At 47.1% G+C, this 20614-nt stretch overlaps 1 protein-coding gene across 3 annotated transcripts in view; it reads right to left on the reverse strand.

Annotated features, from left to right (window-relative positions):
- Lima1 (LIM domain and actin binding 1) overlaps positions 1-20614 on the reverse strand; it is a 117583-nt gene that overhangs the window by 74897 nt on the left and 22072 nt on the right. For all 3 annotated transcript variants that reach the window (XM_050122414.1, XM_050122412.1, XM_050122413.1), the window contains exon 2: positions 5652-5793. In XM_050122414.1, coding sequence (XP_049978371.1) covers positions 5652-5770 — 119 coding nt within the window. In that variant the 5' untranslated portion in view covers positions 5771-5793. The remainder of the gene's footprint in view (positions 1-5651; positions 5794-20614) is intronic.

Consider the following 20614-nt stretch of genomic DNA (forward strand, 5'->3'; position numbering starts at 1 on the left):
AGGAAGGAAGGAAGGAAGGAAGGAAGGAAGGAAGGAAGGAAGAAAAAGCTGGAGTGGAGCCATAGAGGAGCACTTCCTGTTCCTCCAGAGGATCCTGGCTTGATTCTCAGCACACAACCCATCCATAGCTCCAGTTCCAGAAGATTCGACACCTTCAAGGGCACAAGGCATACACATGGCACATAAATCCTGGCAAAACACACATATACACACACACAAAATAAACAGAAAAAGCTACCAAGATGAATGACCTTTTCCGACTTTCTAATGCATGTCAAATCCTCATGAGAACTGGCTAGACAAGAAAGGACGAGGTAAGAAGGGTACTGAGGAGATAAGAGCTTGGAGAGCCCTAGCTAGGGATAAGTCGAGTGCCAGCGAGACCCCATTGCCCCATGCAGAGGGAGCCATGGCAGGCCCCAGCACAGCATGCAAGAAGAGCAGGCTTCTCAGCCACAGTTAGAAAGGACAGAGGGACTCAGACTCAGCCTGAGACACTGAGATTTCCCAGTCAGCCACTAGATCCTCCCCTAGTCAAGGCAGCTCCGTGACCCTGAATGTCACCCCTGGGGCCCCAGGTATATGTTACCTTCAGGTTCTAATGAATCTACTTTGTCAAACACATACACATTTTCTTTCTCTAAGCTGTTGTACTCAGGTTTTGATTTTCAAAGTAGAATCCCAGCAGAATAAACAAAATTTTTTAAATGTTCAAAAACAGCCAAGAGGAGAGAGTGTCACGGAAGTGTCACCGTGCAGGGCAAGGGTGTCCTGGTGAAGCCCAAGTGTGTAGCCAGTACGGATGCAGAATGAGCACGGGCTCTAACTAGAGGCTCATTTTCCAAACACGTGCTTTCTGAAAAGGGTTTTGGATAACAGTAACTGGGAGGTGAAGGCAGGGACAAGGAGACGGTCTGAGAAGTAGAGAAGATCAAGTAATTATGAGGTAAAGTATCGGGTCAGTGATGTGGACCAAAGACTCATCCATCGCTAGAGGAAGCACTGGCACCGGGGGCATCGGCAAACATGGGGATCTTATTGCTTTTTGGGTTTTTTCCCTCCTGTATCTTTTTACTTTTTTTTTTTTTGGCTTATCATAAAATTTGCATTTGGAGGAAAGAAAAATTATTACTATACTACACAAAGAAAATCTGTCTTACCTAAAATGACTGTCATTCTCTCAATGAGGAACAGCAAAAAGGAAAGTAAGCTAGGAGCTAAAGACTCCACTGAAGACAAGGAACTTGCTTGGAGTCTGGCACACACTGCAGGGAAGCGGGCAGGTTGCTGGGGGCTCAGTAAGATGCAGGGGGTCTGGCACACACTGCAGGAGAGAGGGCAGGTTGCTGGGGGCTCAGTAAGGTGCAGGCCTCAAAGCACAGGCTTAGGACTTCAGAACCAGATATGACCAAGGATGGAGTCGGTACTGGCAATGCAGGAGAGCAGCCATTGTGACTCCTGATCCCAGAGCATTTCAGGGACAAATGTGCAGAGAGAGTAGGCAACACAAAAGGCAAGTCACGGGAAAGCCCGCCAGCATTCACGGGAAAGCCGAGCGCAGCTCAGGTGGGGCTGAGTCAGTGGAAGGGTAAAACGGGGGGCAGTTTCTGGGCAGGACGGGAGTTTCCAAGGCCCATTAATCACAGCTCCTTGCTGTCTCAAATGCCTTTTCTTTCTTCCCATTCCTGTGGCCCCCCACCTGCCCCCAACAGCTCTCACTTGGGTTCCCATGAGAGCCCCATTAACTGCTCCATGTTCCCATCTCTCACCTTCCTAATAAACCTTTCACGCCGTTGCCAGAAGCATCTTTAGGAAGTACAAGTCTCATCAAGTAGGTCTCCCTGCATGGAAACTTTCCATTGTATTTTGTTGGTAATTTAACTAAACCCTAACTGCAGCACAGAGCCCAAGCCTACCATCCGGCTAACTGAATTATACCGGTCCCTTCCTGTTCTGGTTTTGCAGTGACAGATTGCTTGCCTCCCTGTTCCCTCCACACACCTCCCCTTATCCACTTTGTCTGTGTTCAGGTCTTACTTCACAAGTCCTCCTCCTATGCTATCAGTGACTGCTCAACTGACCACCACTCCATCCCAGGAAGGGATCACTTGGGTCAAGAAGTAGAGGCAGGAATTCCAGGTTTATCCTTGGCTACACAGCAAGTTCCAGGCCAGTCTGAGCTGGAAGGATCTCTGACTCAACAAAAGAAATCCCCCTGAAGTAGTTGGGCCCCATTGTAGAAACACAGAAGTAGAATCTTTGGAAAGGCCAGGGAAACCTACAGAAGATGGTGAAGCTGGTGCTGACGGTGGTGGCGCACATCTTGAATCCCAGCACTCGCAGAGGCCGGCAGATCTCTGCAGTGAGTTCCAGGATAGCCAGGGCTACACAGAGAAACCCTGTCTCCAAAAACCATGTTCAAGGGAGCTGGGGTTGTAGCTCAGTGGTAGAATGCTTGCCTGGAATGAACAAGGTCCTGGGGTTCAAGCCATAGGATTTAAAGGAAAAGGAACAAGAGCCAGGTAGGGATGCACTGCACCTTAGCATCTGGGAAGCAGAGACAGGTGAGAGCGAGCTGAGGTCTAAGATGCTGTCTCAAAAGAAAGGCTCAAAGGTTCCAAATATTCAGAAGATGGAGCCAAATTCTACAACCTTTCCTGTGGAATACGGGCCGGCCTTAGCAACTCACATCTGAGAATATGGCCAATGTGATCGTCCCAGGCTAAGGTCATGAGCAGGCAAAGCGGCAACTTGTAGCTCCTTTCCTTCTTCTCTGGAAGCTTGCCTTTGGAACCCAGCCACCAAGCCAAATAATCGCACAGACTCGCTGTGAGTAAGTGTTGCTAAGACCCCAGGTGACAGCCAGCATCAATTTCCTGATTTGTGCATGAGCTTCCAGATGTCTGCAGCCCCCAGTTTGTGAGCCTCCCAGCTAATGCTAAGCTGAGAAGAGGCGCACCCAAATCAGACAGTTCTAAAAGGCCGTCATTCACTTCTTTATGCCTCTAAGAGTTAGAGATTTAATGAGGTGGGGCACGGTAGGCTACATGCCCTGCTGAATTATGTCCCTAGAAGGATGAAGCACTGGCTGGTCTGGAATTCTTATTTTTAAATTTATTTTATGTGTATGGGTATTTTTGTCTACATGTATGTATGTGTACACGTGTTTGCCTGGTGCTGGTGGAGGCCAAAAGAGGATATTAGATGCCCTGGAACTAGAGTTATAGGTGATTGTGAACTGCCATGTGGGTGCTAAGAATTGAACCCAGATCCTCTGGAAGAGCAGTTAGTGCTCTTAACTACTGAGCCATCTCTCCAGCCACTGCTCTGGAATTCTTTCTGTAAATCTGTCTGGCCTTGGACTTGTAGAGATCCTCCTGTCTCTGCCTCCCAAGTGCTGGATTAAAGGCCCGCACCACCGTGCCCAGCCTGTGCCACCGTGCCCAGCTTTTTTATTTTGTTGAGTCTAAATAAGTTGTTCGGATTGGTCTTAAACTCACTCTATAGCACAGGCAGGCCTTGAAACTGCAATCCTCCTGCCTCAGACTCCCAAATACTTGGGAATACAGATCTCTGACACTAGGCCATGAGTTGTAGGTTTTGAAACATGGTCTCACTATATAGCTAATGTGTTACTTCAAAATAGTGATCCTTCTGCCTCAGCCTCCTGCGTCTGGGAGTATAGCATGTGTACCACCATGTATATCAGGACTTTTTTTTTTTTTTTAAGACAGAACAGGAATGTAGTAACTGCTCTAGAAGAAATTCTCTTTAATTTTTTTTACATTCTATTTCTTAGTTGTTTTTGTTTGTTTGTTTTGTGTGCGCGCACACCATGCCTCCAGGGCAGAGGACAGTTGCCGGAGTTGTTTTCTCCTTCCACTATTAGGGTCCTGGGGCTTGAACTCAGATTGTTAGGGTGGATGCCAAGGGCCTTTTGGCCTGCTGAGCCATTTTACCAGCCCCCAGGAAAGCTGATAGGTACAAAGTAAACTAAGTCCCTGTGGTCTAGGATTAGGGCTTAATAGCTTTTTTCTTCTTCCCATATCTTACTTGAAATGTGTGTGTTTTCTTTTCAGGTGAGAATGGTATTTTTTGACATCAAATTGCAGCAATAGAGAATGCGTAAGGAAACCATAAGGCTGCCTGAGTCTTGTCCCATGCTGCACTCCATCTTAGGAGATGAGGTCAGCCTTTGCCACGGACAGGTACGCAAGAGATTCACTATCAAAGGAAAGGTGACACCATGGGCCACCAAAACTTCCTGTTGGTGCTTAACTATATTCTAGACACAGCTCCTAGAATCACTGTCTTCACGTCTTACTCTCTCTCTTTTCATAAGAACAGCAGCTTCCTGCTAAGAAACATCTAGTGCAGCAAGCCTACCACCTGCCCTGGGCTCTGCTCACCAATGCCATCTCTGCTTGATCTCTCTCTGGTGTGTAAATATGTATGGACCATCCCTTCAGCACGTGTGTGGCACCTCTGTGTACAGCAGCCAGAGCACCTACTATGCACAGCAGCACCTACTGTGCACAGCAGCACCTACTGTATACAGCAGCACCTCTGTGTATAGCAGCACCTACTGTATACAGCAGCACCTACTGTGTACAGCAGTACCTACTGGGTACAGCGGTATCTACTGTGTACAGCACCTACTGCGTACAGCAGCACATCTATACATAACAGCACCTACTGTGTACAACGGTTCCTACTGTGTACAGCAGCACCTACTGTGTACAGCACCTACTGTGTACAGCATCAACTCTGTGCTCCAGTCACTGTGATCTTCACTAAAAATACAGATGCAGAGAGAGCGGGAAAAGTCCTCAAGCTGAAGGTCAATGGAGGGGGTGGCAAACTGCAGCCCCAGACAGGGTTTCTCTGCATAGCCAGGCTGGCCTGAAACTCACTCTGTAGGCAGGCTGGCCTTGAACTCAGAGATCCCCCAGCCTCTGCCTCCCGAGCGCTGGACACCACACCTGGCTGGGTAATGTTTCTCATTTTCTTAAAGGGCAGATGTTTTGGACTTTTGAGTGACAGTCTCTGGTCACACTCAGCGTCTCCGCTGGCTTAGTGTGAAAGCAAAGACAACCAGCAAGTGGGTGTGTGTGTTTCACTAAGGCCTCGTTTGCTAAGCCCTGCTGCCTCTCAGGCACTTGAAATACTACAAGTATAACCGATAAGCTGAATTTTAAGTGGCATTTAAACTCTTCAGGCGGAAAATGTAGCCCAGGGACGGAGGAGCACACCACTAGCCTGTGTGGAGCTCTGGGTTTGATCCTTCCCCACCCCCAGGGCATGGTGGCTTATATCGAGAAACCCAGCATTCAGGAGGCTGAGGCAAGAAATTTATTTACTCATGAATGCAAACCCAGTCTGGGATACATAGTGAGTCCCAGGTTACCAACCCAGGCTATAGAGTAGGGAGAAAAAAAAAAAACCCTAAAACCCAGAAAAGTGGGCTTAGTGGCACACACCTAGAATCCCGGCATAGGGAAGGATCCCCTGACGACAACATTCGTTCTCCCTGCACTGCATAAGCTCCAGGGCTGCTTAATCCAGCCTTTGACACTGCCACACCAATTTTCCTGACAGGTGGTAAAACTGCTCAAGACAGACGGTCCTTTTGGGCCAAGATCAGCACTTACTTGGAGAATATTTCCACAATTGCCGATGACTTATTCTTGTTGACAAGAGAAAGTTCTTTGGCCGTTACTCTCAATGACAGGGAAGTCCACTGTCGTCTATTAAATGGAGTTGATTCCATCTTGTCTACAGCCTCTGAAGCACCTACGGAATAGAGAAAGGGGGAATATTAAACATAGACAAGGATTCCCAGAACGCATGGACGGGCAGCAGAATGACCCAAGCGGCAGGCCAAGCGACTCTGCTGCTTTTCCAAAGCTTGTGTGACCTCGGTCAAATGAGTCAGTATCTTTGGGGTGCAGTTTCCTGTAAAAGGAGGTCAGAATAGATGCTCTCTTTTCAACTCCATCATAAAATCATTGACCCTACTATGCAAATATCAGTTGACCTTTCTCTGAACTCAAGTCTGTTCCACAGTCACAGTCACATCTGGAGTGAAATCCCCCCCCCCCCCCCCCCCCCCCCCCCCCCCCCCCCCGTCCTGGAATAACATCCTAGAAGACATACATACAATCAACATCTCACTGGTCAAGCACAAGCCAGGCTCTGCCTATGTCTACACGGCTTTTTGTTCTCCCTCTCTCCCTCCTTATTTCTCTCTCTGCTTTCCTTCCCTCCTGCCCTCCCTCTCCATTTCCCTCTCTCTGTTTCCCCACCTTCTCTCCCTACACCAAGGAGCACTGACCATGCTATCACTGTTATTCTGGAGAGAGCTAGGGACTTTGTGAAGCATAAGAGAAGGAGCTGGGCAGGCTTTGATGGTATTGCAAGTTTGTTACTTTGAAAAGTTCTATCTGGGGCTGGTATACAGCTCAGCAGTAAAAAACTCGCCTCACATGGGCAAGGAAGGCTCTGGGCTCCAACCCAGCGCTACAAAGCAGACAAACAGATACAAAATGTTGGAAACTGGTAGAGTCTTAGGGACAGAAATCATTAAACTGAGTGTGGTAACTCAGGCCCTGAAAGAAGAAACTGTTTCCTCTCGTCCTAGCTTGAAATTTTTGGATATCTGTAAGTTGGAGTGAGTACCTATAGTGGACAGGAGGCAAGAAAGGGGCCCCCAGAGTAGATGTGAGTATGTGGGGGGACTCTTCGGTGGGAGACAGGAAAACTCATGTAAAAGAGGATTACTAAAGGCAGAAAGGTTTAAACGGTGGTGGGTTTGAGGGGAGAGGGAGAATATAGGGGTGGGGAAGAGGGCCAACCAAAAAGGAACCTACTATTTTAGAAACTAAAAAATATGATAATAACGGCTTGAGTGGAGGTACCCTATATAAGTAGGCAATGCTGCCTCCAGAAGCTATAGGATTTTTGTTTTACTTTGTTTTTCATTTTTATTTTATGTGCATGGTGTTTTGCCTACACGTATGTCAGTGCACATGTGCATGCCTGGTGCTGTGGAGGACAGAACAAGGCATCTGATCCCCTGGAACTGGAGTGACAGATGCTTGTGAGCTGCCGTGTGGGTGCTAGGGATCAGAACCAGGACCTCCACAAGAACAGCACGTGTATGTAACTGCTGAGCCATCTCTCCAGCCCCAAGAAAACAGAGATTTTAAAATGAAAATCCCAGTGCTAGCACAGGATACCTCCCTAGAAGTGATGGTTAGGGAGTTCCTAGAAACACCCAAAGCAACACAGCTAGAAGCACCGGCCTTGGTTCCCACGAGAATTAGATGGTAAGACTATTGAAGTTTTCAAACACTTTGGATGCAGGAAACAGAAAGCAAGCTAGAACCAAATGCAAGTTTCCTCCCTGCTTGCTGCATTCACAGTTCTGGAGGGGGCTATGCACGCCACTGGGAGAGAAATGTCATCAAGTGTCTTACCAAGCTATGGTACACTAACAACCTGCCAGGCAAGATATTCCACTTGTGCAACAGGGCAAGCCTATCTGGGGTTTAACCAACCACTCTCTGATTGGATTAATTCAGGTCTGGTATTATAAACTTGAGCAAAAGCCTACGGCTGAGCTTTAGACGGAATGCACCAGTGATGCTTTGCTAAGTGGACAAACTGCCACGGGCCGGCACTGGTCTCGGTCTAGGTCAGAGAAGCATCTTTCTACAGTGGGCAATGGTCAGTGCAGAGGCTTATCAAAGTGCTGAGAAAAAGTGACTACCGAGTGTGGGCCTCAGCCTAAACTGGACATCTGTATCACTCTCTCCAAAGTCCTGGGCAAGCTGTGGAAGAGGAGGAGGAAGAACGTAAGAGCCAGAGGACAGACGGCAGGGCTGTATCTTCTGGATACGACGTGGCTACTGCCATCACGAACACATAGCAGCTGTGGGGACCTGCACACAAAAGGAAGGCCATGGCGCTGCTGAGATGACTCAGTGGGCGAAGGCATGTGCCAACAAGCCCAACAACCTGAGTGCCATCCCAGGACCTACATAGTGGAAGCAAAGACAGAACTCTCCGAAGCTGCCCTCCGTCCACCACAAGCATGCGATGGCAAGCACATGCCCTTTCCCGGACCAATCAACCAAACAAAACCCAACAGATCAATCAATAAGACATAAAACAGGAGAGGAGCTGTGGAGAGAAGCAGCGGGAGCCTGGGGATAAGCGAAGGCAATGGGGGTGGATGTGATCACGACACACTGTGTACAGGTATACAACTGCAAAAAATGTTTTAAATGGTGTCATCTCTCTAGTTTAAGTATCTGCAGATGAAAACCAAGGATAACGTTTGTCTTCCTAGGATTTTACTGCATATTTAAGGAGATAATACATCTTAAATATCAGGCAGACTTCATATAACGTATTAGCATTGGCTCTTATGAAGCCTCTGGACAACTGGGGAAAGCATGACACACTGAAACACAGAGGATAAACCCCTTAACATTCTCCTCTGGAATCCCTCCGAGCTGTAGAACATACACAGCGCACTCTTGACATCACTCAGTCCCCACCTGCCAGCTGCTGGTTGGATTTTCTTGCCCTAGTAACTCCCAAAGAAGTTATAACCTTTGTCCAGAAGAGGTGAGATCAGAAACAAGTCAACACTTCTGTATTTGAATAGGGGAGAATACAGATTAAAGAACTGTCGTCTTAACAACTGCAGGGCAGAACTGGTCTGGAGAATGTACTCATCAGAATTGCCCTCCACAGCCTCAGCAGCAGCAGGATGTGCTGTGCTCGACCAAACACTCCGGAAGCCTCTGAACACCAAGCAGATGACAGATGACCTTCCAGGACACCACTCCTTCCCCAGGGCAGCCCTCTGTCCTTCCAGAGAAAATCTTTTCTGAAAATAATATGGTTTTGTTTTCGGTGATTTAATTCACATGTTGGAAGGTAGCATCACACACAGTAACACTGAGGAATCTTGGCGTGAGAGATGGCTGTATTCAAGTACAATTGTTGGTTTGATCATTTAAAGCTTGTTTTTTTCTCAAACTTCGATTTCTTATTCATAACAATGGGGTTAATATGATGAGGAGAAATGACACTCATACAGAATGAGCCAATAGTAAATGTGAGAGCTTTAAAAACGTCTCCTTTCTAGAACGGTCAAAGTACTCGGGTGATTGCAGCCTGCATGTACCAAATGGCACATTAACACACGTGTGTATCCGCTTCCCAGCTCCTGGCTGACAGCAAACATCATCAGTATTCCCTCTAGTGAGAGAAAGGCATGGGAGCGACATGCAGCTCAGCTGCACATCAAGGCGTGTCACCACCACAGCCGTCCATCAAGACGGGTCACCACCACAGCCGTCCATCAAGAAGGGTCACCACCGCAGCCGTCCATCAAGACGGGTCACCACCGCAGCCGTCCATCAAGACGGGACACCACCACAGCCGTCCATCAAGACGGGACACTACCGCAGCTGTGTCCATCAAGACGGGACACCACCGCAGCCGTCCACTGCAGCCGCCCATCAAGACGGGACACCACTGCAGCCGTCCATCAAGACGGGACACCACCACAGCTGCACATCAAGCCAAACTTAGGAAATGTTGACCAACACTTTAAAACAACATTTGGGAAAATTATGCTTCCAGTGTGGGTGTGAATATAAATGTTGTCAGTTCTTTTACAGTGAACAATTATGGATAAAAGAGGAAAAAAATAAACAAAGTATGTTCTCAAAGCTGTTCACAAAAAAGAAACACAGAACCAGATGCAGTAATGCAAATCGATAATCCCAACTATTTTAAAGGCCGAGGCAGGAATGTTTGAGACTTGCTTGGGTGACAATAATAGGATAATATGTAAACTACACACACCACTTCTACCACCTCCACCGCCACCACCACCTCCACCACCACCTCCACCGCCTCCACCATCACCACCTCCACCACCACCTCCACCACTGCCTCCACCGTCACCACCTCCACCGTCACCACCTCCACTGCCGCCACCTCTTCCGCCTCCACCACCATCACCACCTCCATCACCACCATCACCACCTCCATCACCACCACCACCACCTCCACCGCCTCCACCATCACCACCTCCACCACAGCCACCACCTCCACCAGCACTCCTAGGCATTCATATATCAGGGTCTGGCTAGGTAGCTCTCTGGCTGACCTCAAACTCACAGTTCCTGCTTCAGTTCTTCAAGTGCTAGGATTACAAGCACTTGCCACCAGGCCTGAATATATTATTTGGAGAATTAGTGATGATAAAGGTTTTTTTTTTTTAAGTAATTCCCAAATCCAAATTCATGGTTTTGATTACTTTTGTCCAAAATGTGAAGGAAATCTGCAATATTTGCTTTGATCTAAGGTTAGGAGAAACACACCTCATGTTCAAACAGTGAGTGAACCATACCTGGAGGATGGAGAGAGAGCATTTCTCCACAGACTGTACCTGAAGGATGGAGAGAGCGCCTCTCCACAGACTGTACCTGAAGGATGGAGAGAGCGCCTCTCCACAGACTGTACCTGAAGGATGGAGAGAGCGCCTCTCCACAGACTGCTCCTCATCTACGGATTCTGCTGACCGCTACACAATCACAGCACAGGCAAGGATGTGGTTAAGGGCAATGCAGGCCTCTGGCTCAGAGGCAGGAAAAGACATCAGCTGGACTTGGGAATCGCAGAATGAAAAGAATCTGAAAGTGAGGGCAGACGGAGGAAGAGCATCTGAGGTGGGAAGGGCAGCATTGGTAAGTATCTGAGGAAGTGAGTTAGGCTCTAGGCTGAAACAGCGCCACGCCAGGCTGGGAGAGCTGAGAAAAACCACGCTGAAGAACATGGCCCTATTCCAACAGTGGCAAGAATTAGCCCAGGAGTGAGCAGAGAGGGCGTCTGACCGTCATATGTGTGACCTTTCAGGCAAATAATGATTCCCTCAGCTTTCACACACATCTATAAAATAAGAGCTCTACCGGGCACTGCAGCCTGCGGTGCACCACGGTTTCTCAAGAGGCAAGTGGTATGTGAACACCATGTTTTAAATGACCATTTTAGCCAAGTATGGTGGTGCATACCTATTTTTCCAGCGCTGTAGATGCTGAGGCAGAAGTATCACTGCGAGTTCCAGGCTAGTCTGGGTTACAGAGTGAGACCCTGTCACGAAACAATCCAGCTTGTGCTGGGATGTAGCTAGCACTCTGAGCACGCATGAGGCCCTGGGATGTAGCGAGCGCTCTGAGCGCGCATGAGGCCCTGGGATGTAGCAAGCGCTCTGAGCGAGCATGAAGCCCACCGTATCAGGGATCTCATTTTTTGTGAACCTGCATTAAAGGTAGGCATTGCGTTTCAGCTATCCAGTCTTTCTGAGATGAGTCTCATTTTCAGACTTCTAGATATTATTCTACTGACGCGTCACCTGTGAGCAAGAATCGCTGGGTCAGTGGATGGTTATGTGTAAAGGTCGGAAAGATATAAATATCAGATCACTAAGCCACCTCACCAGTCCTTATTTAAACCCTCGACATAAATGCAGATCATATGAAAACAAAGACGACTTAGTAACTTGAAGCCAGGTGTGGTATTACAGACAAGCCCCTATGAACAGTGCAGAAGGTAGACAGGAGGATCATGAGTTTGAGGACAGCCTCGTCTAAGTTGTGAAATATTGTCCTTGCCCCCCAAAATAATCCTATAAACAACAAACAAGAAACTTCACTTACCATCTACAAAAGGCTCAGTCTTTTATTATTCAGGAAGATGACAGACAAGTCTATAGGCAAGTAGGGCTACCCACAGCCCACAGCTGTTGGGAGGACTTCCACCAGCTGTCTGTAGGGATATGTACCTAGACAATAGGGCAATTGTAAGGACAACCAAATTCCCAGAGTCAGCGAGGACCTAGACGTTTGCATCAGGACAGTCACTTCAGGAACATGTGACCCCCCCTTTCACCCCTTTTTATGGATATTGTGTATAGAAAGGGGTTGTGTAACTGAGAAGCAATCTCACTTGTGGAACTGCTAACCGGAGGGCTTGCACTAAGTGTTACATTCAGTTACTGAGGCACACTCTACCATGCCGGGGATAAAATACAGAAGCAGACAAGCGCTCTCCACTCGGTCTTTCTCCCTTCTGCCTACACTGGGGGAACAAGTGTCTCCACCTAAAAGAGGCGGACTTTTTCTCCAGAGACTGAACCAGGGCCTTGAACACGCTAGACAAAGGCTCGCTCTACCTTTGAGTCACAGCAAAGCAGCTTCCAATCAAACAACTCATCTTCCACAACCTCCACCCACCTCTGTCCCTGCCTTTCTACCTAAGATGTGAGCCATTTCAGATGAGTTTGTTTCTATATCTATAATATATATCTGAACTTGTACAAAGCTTTTTAAATTTGTTTTTATCTGAACTTTTCCCTCTCACCCTCGCTTTGCTCCTGTGGCACAGCCCTCACCTACGTCACTTCGTCGACTTCCACCCATGACTCTGGCCTCGCTCTGGTCCTAGGCATTTCCTGTGATCAAAATGAGGACCAAAGCCAAGTGTTGGCGCACACCTTTTATCCCAGCACTCAGGAGGCAGAAGCAGGTGAATCTCTGAGTCTGAGGCTAGCCTGGTCTACAAAGCAAGTTCCAGGACAGTCAGGACTACATACTTTCTTGAAAAGAAAAAAAAAAAATACCTTGTTTCAAAAACAAGCAAGCAAAGTCATATCAGACGACTACCGATGTGTGAGTGTAAAAACTTCCTGCCTCTGTCTGAGTGCCTCCTTGGTTCCATAAATACAGAATATATAATCCAAAGTAAAATATCTTTTCTACCCTATGACCGTTAAATTGAGTTTATTTTCTCCAATGGAACCAGAATATGAATTCTTGTTTATATCAAACTAATACACCGGGCTGGAGAGATGGCTCAGCAGTTAAGAGCACTGACTGCTCTTCCAGAGGTCCCAGGTTCAATTCCCAGTACTCACATGGCTCACAACTGTCTGTAACTCCTGTTCCAGGGGATCTGACAACCACACACCAATGCACATAAAATAAAGTTAAATAAATCATAAAAAATGTTTAAAAAGCTAATATACCATGAAGGACAGTATGGATGTATCAGAATATACACATATAAGTTTTTCAGTTTAAAAGAGGATTGCAGGCTCTTTGATCTATATCTTTCTTTTCTTTTCCTTTTTTGGTTTTTCAAGACAGGGTTTCTCTGTGTAGTTTTGGAGCTATACCAGGCTGGCCTTGAACTCACAGAAATCCACCTGCCTTTGACTCCCGAGTGCTGGGATTAAAGGCGTGCACCACCACCACCACCTGGTTATCTTTCTAATCAAGGCAACTACGTGCCAATTTCCTCACCTCTTCACTAGCACAGTGACACTGGGAGGAGAAAGACCATGACCGGTGAGGGACCAAGAGCAAGGCCATAGGCCAGAATCCAGGTGTGTGAGTCTTAGACTTTACACCGGTCCCCTCCATAAAATGCAGATAAAAGAACTGACCCATGGTTTCTAGAACAAAAAGTTCAGGACTAGGGAGGCAGAGGCAGGAGGTTCCCTGAGTTCGAGACCAACCTGGTTTACAGAGAGAATTCCAGGACAGCTAGGGCTATACACAGAAACCCTGTCTTGGAAAAAAATTAAAAAAAAAAGGAATGTAACAAGTTACTAAACAACAAGTGTATATAACGCTACTCACCATTTAAAAATGCTATTTTAGATCTATTTCCCTTATTTTCTTTTACATACAGACTTTGTACAAACTTTCCCCCACATTTTTAATAGTATTTATTTATTTATTTTGGTTTTTTTGAGACAGGGTTTCTCTGTGGCTTTGGAGACCAGCTCTGTAGATCAGGCTGGTCTCGAACTCACAGAGATCCGCCTGCCTCTGCCTCCCGAGTGCTGGGATTATGCGCCACCATCGCCCTGCCTTTTAATAGTTTTTAAACTTCTGAGGAGAGCTTGACCTTTCTCTGCAGCCCAAGTCAGCTCCACTGCAGCCTCCGTCCTTGGCCTCCCGTGTGCTGGGTTCAAAGCAGCATGAAGCTTCAGGCACACCGACTCACATCTTCTTCCCCCTTCCTTCCTTCCTTCCTTCCTTCCTTCCTTCCTTCCTTCCTTCCTTCCTTCCGATTCATTTATTTAATGTGCATTGGTGTTTTGCCTGTGTTTTGTCTGTGTGAGAGTGTCAAGTCTGGAACTAGAGTTCTAGACAGCAATGAACTGCCATGTGGTTGCTGGGAATCGAACCCAGGTCCTCTGGAAGAGCAGCCAGTGCTCTTAAGCACGGAGTCATCTCTCCAGGCCCCCAGCTCACACCTTGACCCCAGGATTTCTGAGAACGCTGTTCCCCTATGACAATGCCATTCTTCACGGGGAAATGCTTCAGTTCCCGTCCTAGCTTCAAGGAAACTTTTCTCGATTCCTTCCGAACACCTCAAGTCTGGGCTAGAAAGTTCCTTGCAGTACTAGGGATATAATCCAGGGCTCAGGCACACTGCAACACTCTCCCCACTGGGCTCCTTCCCCAGCCCCAGGAGGCGCTTCAGCTCTCAGAGAACAAGACCAGTCCCCAACACTGATCACACCGTACAGTTTGTTGTTGCTTTGTTTAAATTACATTTTTTAAAAAAGATTTATTTTTGTGTTATAAGTATCTTGCCTGCGTGTATGTATGTGTACCATATGTATGCAATGCCTGAGGAGGCCAGAAGAGGGCATCAGATTCCAAAGACTGGAGTTCCAGACTGTCTTGAGCTGCTGTGTAGGAGGTGGGGGAGAACTGGACGGGACACAGGACCAAACCCAGGTCCTCTGGAACACACAGAGCTATTGACCACTGAGCCAGCTCTCCAGTCTCTGGCTTGGTTTTCTTGAGACAGAGTCTCAGATAGTTTAGGCTGGCCTTGAACTTGCTATGTAGCCCAGGATAAGTGAATTCCTGACTTCCTGTCTCCTCCCAAGTGCTAGAATTAGAGGTCCCAGGACAGGACATTTGTTAGTGAAGAAAAGGGTCCCAGGCTCTGAAGTCATTGTTTAAGTCAGCTCTTTGTACGGACTAGTGCTTTCAGGGGAAAGCAACAATGAAACATGCTGCTTGTTTCTTGCAAAATAAATCATCGCAAACTATGAGCAACCACTGACTACAACAGCAAAGATGGGCAGCCTGAACTCAGAGTGCAGCGTTCCAGTCAACGCTGGTGACAGAACTCAGGTGTTTTCTTACAAACACTAATGAATAACTACGGCTCAACAGCTAACAAAGCCAGGGTGTAACCCGAGAAGCCAAAAGGAATTAAGATGAGAAATAAAAGAGAAAAGAAAATTTAATCTAGCAGGTCATAAACTTAAGAATACACAAAAACTACCTAGGAAACTTGTTTAAAATACTGACTTCTCAGGTCTTTTCCCACGGTTCATCAAGTTAGCGGAGAAGCCAGGAAGACCTTTAAACGGAACCTTGTGGTGATTCTAGCGCCATTAAAGGCTCAGAATTAAAGGGCTGGAGAGGGATAAGACTCCAGGAAAAATGGGGGAGGGGCCACAGAATGACACAGAATTGGGCAACACTCCGACAACGTTGTCCACTCTGAATTTTCTATCCAGCAATCTGTCCTTTAACAGGAACCTGAGCCAGCAAGGTGGCACTTAGGAGGCTGAGGAAGGAGCTCCAGCTCCTGATCACAAACAAAACAAAGCAACTGGAGAGCCACATCGTGTGAAACATCCCGGTGATTCCAGCTCTCAGGAGGCAGATCAGGGTTTGAAGCCAGCTTGGAACATGGCACAATCCATTAAAACAAGAAGTAGCCTTAAGTTCAGACACACCGAGTTTGCCCAGCATGATGCGTATACCTAGAGACACCTACAACTTCCTTGCCGAGACGGCACAAAGCCACTGTGTAAATGAATGGATATTGATGATAAGATCAAGTTTAGTTTCATCTCATCTGGTTTGCCATTTAACTTAAAATGACTCTTCAGAAAGACACAAAAGGTATCTAGATGTGCTGACACGCCTGTAGCTCAGGCCTTCTGGACATGAGACAGGGGGGCTAGGACCTCAAGACCAGCCTTGGCTGCATGGCAAGGCCGGCATGGGCTGCACGGCAAGGCTGGCATGGACTGCACGAGAGCCTATCTTAAAAGAAACCAAAGGGGCTGGAGAGACAGACGGCCCAGTGGTTAGCAGATGCACTACCCTTGTGGAAGACCTGGGTTCTGTTGCCAGCTCCTGTGTCAGGCAGCTTACAAACTATCTGCCCCTCCAGCACCTATAGTCTGTGTGCAGTACTTACACACAAACATATGCAAATACATAATTTAAAAAATAATAAAAATCTGAGGCTGGAATGATGGTTTTACAGGACCCTGATTCCATCCCCAGCACCCACGTGGCAGTTCACACTCATCTATAACTCTAGTCCCAGGGGACCATACATCCTTTTTTGCTTCTGAGGGCGCTGCACAAATGTGGCACACAGATAGAAATGCAGGGGAAACACCCACACTCACAGAATACTTAGTGTGTATATATATAAACACATTTCAAAAAAAAGCTTTTTAATAGAAAAAGAAAGCAAACTAGGGTCAGCAAGACGGCTCAGTGGGTGAAAGAACTAACTTGTCAGGTAAGTCTGAAGACCTGAGCTGGATCCCAGAACCCATGGTGGAAGGAGAGAACTGACTGTTGAAAGTTGTCCTCTGACCTCCATGCAAACGACACTGGGTACACACACCCACATGGATATCATTCAAACAAGTAATAAAATAAAAAAATTAAGGTCATACATTACACAGCTGTGCACACCTTTATTCTCAGCTCCCAGGATGCAGAGGCAGTGAGTCTCTGTAAGTTTGAGGCCAGCCTGGGCTACAGAGTGAGTTCAGGTCATCCAGCGCTACATAGACACCACCTCAAAAAACAACACAAAAACAAAAAGCAAAATGAGTGGACAAAACACTTATTTTGCTTGTTTGTTTTGTTTGAGACAGGGTTTCTCTGTGTAGCCCTAGATGTCCTGGAGCTCACTCTGTCGACCAGGCTGGCCTTGCACTCACAGAGATCTGCCTGTTGCCTCTGCCTCCCGAGTGCTGAGTGCTGGGATTAAAGGTGTGCGCCACCACCGCCCAGCCAAATATTCATTTTTTAAAGGTGAGTGGTTCAGCAACAGGGCTGTCAGGCCTGGGGTTCAGTCCCCAGCACTGGGGGAGGAAGGAATCACAAGGGAAAGAAAAACACAGGAGAGGAAAAGTGAAAGGACAGACACCTTCCTGCCACCGGGGCAGTTCTGAAAGGGTTAACAACCAAACCTTAGGGGCTGGGGCCATAGTCCAGGGGTGTGAGCACTGCCGAGTACTGAAGGCACTGTGCTCAATCCCCAGCACTGCAAGATTAAACCAAAAAGCAACCTGGCAATTCGGTCTGTGACCGTCTGGCACACTGCCAGGTCCAGCTGGGGATGATGTGTTTCATGGGCGAGTCACAGTGACAGAGCCCGGTGAGGGCTCCTACCCAGGTGCCCTGTGCTGTCTGGCCACTCACATTTTCCTAAGAACGCCCTTCAAACACTGTGCTCACAAGAACTGATCACTAAATACCGACAGCCATGAGCATGACTGCTGTTATCCTCAAACCAGTGTTCTCCTGGCCCAGTTCTCAAGTTCTCAAATGCATTTTCATGTGCGAGCCAAACCCATATGAGCCCATGGTGCCAGAGATCACAAAGATTCACAAAACAGAAGCACAGCGCTCTCAGGAAGGACTCGGGCATGCCCTGTGGTGTGTCCGAAAGTCAGAATAACCTGCACCATAGCTGGAACAGACTCAAAATCACAATTTAAAAGTTAAATCAGGAAGACAGCAGGCGTGGGCTCTAATCTTGCCTCTGCCACTAATTAGCCGAGTGACCCCAGAAAGACACCTGTCTGAGCCCTGCCCTCCCTCTTGTGTAAGACAAAGAGACTTACAATACTCTAGTGTTTTCTAACTCCAGGGCACAATTAGCAAGTTTCAAAATCAACTTTAGGAGTCACAGCCGGCATGCTTTGCCCTTGTTTTTGTTTCTGCAGAGCTGAATACTGAACCCAGCGCATCCAGCGTGCTCTGTGTTCAGTGAGACTGACAAGCTGGCTCGTGGAGGTACAGCCTCAGCCCATCAGTTTGCTCGAACAAGAAGGAACAGAAGGAAGTAGAAACAGCACAGCGTTCAATCATGCCACAGGTAAACATTCTTACAAACGCTTGCTGAGCTGGCCATGTGCTGGCCATGTGCGTGAGAACTGGGTAGGAAGTGCTGGTGCTCAGGCAAGCAACCAGAACGCTGTAGGTGGGAAGGACAATGGGACAGCCGCTTTGGAAAAGAGCACCAGGTCCTCAGAGGATTAAATACAGAACTGAGTCGGCGAAGCTTCCTTGTGTGTGTGCACATACAAAAACATGAGAATCTATGTACACACGTATAGAAACATTCAAGATAGTGTAAACATATGTCAAATTACCATGTCACCCATACCTAACAAACATGCAAAATTATGTCAATTAAAACAAAAGCAGGTGGCCTTAGCACCGTCTTCCTTGAAACTCCGAAGCGGAGGAAGCAAACGCGCAGGCTGAAGCACAAGAGAAGATGAGCAGAGGCACAAGTAAGCTAGCCTGTCCACCCACGCAGGCCGAAGCAAGGGATGCTGAAGGCTGGGACGCTGTACAAGCTGTTGGACTGTGTGTTATTGTTGGGATAAGTCTCCGTGGACCTGGAACCTCTGCTCACAGAGACCACTCGAGAGACTTGACTGGCTTTGTTACAACCAAAACAAACCCTCTGGTCCTTTGCTCTGTCCTGTTCTCACTTGTGGCCAAGTGTAACTTGTGTACAATAAACTATTTTTTTCTGCTATCTCAAAAACAACAACAACAAAAACCCAAAACAAACAAACAATAAACAAAGATAAAGCTGGTTATGATAGTGCATACCTGCAATTCCATCACTCAAGAGGCTGAGATAGTAGCCTTGTGAGCTACAGGCTAGCCTGGGCTACATAGTGAGACCCTTATCTAAATCAATCAATCAAATAATCAATCAACTGGCCAATCATATTGAAAACTTACGTACAGCCGGGCAGTGGTGGCACATGCCTTTAATCCCAGCAGAGGCAGGCAGATCTCTGTGAGTTTGAGGCCAGCCTGGTCTACAAGAGCTAGTTTCAGGACAGGAACCAAAAGCTGCGGAGAAACCCTGTCTCAAAAAATTAAAACAAAACAAAACAAAACAAAACAAAACAAACAAACAAACAAAAAAACCCTTGCGTACACATACAGGACAGTTCATAGCAACGTTATTCACAATAATCAAAAAGTGGACATAATCCAATTGTGCACCTAGTAATCACTAGAAACAGAACGCGGTATATCCATGCAATGAAATAGCAAACGGTCATGAAAGAGGCTGAAGCCCTGATATACGCTATAGCACAGATGGACTCTGGAAAACCCTTTACACAAAAACACGTGGCGTATGGTTCCATTAATAGGAAAGGTCCAAATAGCTAAGTCTCTGGAGCTGGAAATGGAAAGACAACACAGGGCTGACGATTTATGGATGGGATTCCCGGGAGGTGACAATGGAAAGCTGCTCATGTGGTGGCTGCACAGCTCCGAGCATATGAAAAACCACCGAGTGGGCACTCAGATGAGCTACCTGCCTAAATCATGTCTTAAGGAACTCTGGGCGGAAATAAAACCCATGATGATCATCACCAAACCCTGGGTTAAATCCCAGCACCAAAAATAAAATAAATTTATTGCTTGAAAGTTGCCAGGTAATCAGTTGACTGCGGTGCCCTCTCCTCAGGGCACGCATCACCACCCTCTCCACGGTTACCTGGAGGCACACCATATGACGGAAACACCAGCTGGTTCCTACTCTGACTCCAGAGTTTACCAGGCTCATGGCAATCTTCCCGCTATGTAAAGTGGAAATGATAACCTGCCCAGAGTGGCCAAACATACAAGGAGAGAAATGCAGGGAGAGGTCTCCTGACATCTCTTTATATCACCGTCTAAGTCACATACAATAAACAGTAGCTTGGGGCTGGAGAGATGGCTCAGCGGTTAAGAGCATTGCCTGCTCTTCCAAAGGTCATGAGTTCAATTCCCAGCAACCACATGGTGGCTCACAACCATCTGTAGTGAGATCTGGTGGCCTCTTCTGCAGGCATACACACAGACAGAATATTGTATACATAATAAATAAATAAATAAATAAGCAGTAGCTTAATTTCTATATAAGATCTGTGGCTGTCATAAGGCTCTAGTTAAAAATAATTCATAACAGGGACCAGGGAGGTAGCTCAGAGGTTAGAGCACTGACCAATCTAGAGGACCCTGGTTCATGTCCCAGCACCGCAGGTTGAATCACAACCATCTTTAACTCTTGCTTCAGGGTATCCAACACGCTCTTCTGCCTCCGCTGACACCGACACACATTCGAGCACACACGCACACACCTTCACACGCACACACCTGCACACGCACACTTGCATACACACAATTCAAAGTAAATCTTTTTTTAAAAAAATATTTATTTA

The sequence above is a fragment of the Alexandromys fortis genome, unplaced genomic scaffold, assembly GCF_014885135.2.
Source record: "Alexandromys fortis isolate MF-2015 unplaced genomic scaffold, M_Fortis_MF-2015_v1.1 scaffold_216, whole genome shotgun sequence".
NCBI lineage: Eukaryota > Metazoa > Chordata > Mammalia > Rodentia > Cricetidae > Alexandromys > Alexandromys fortis.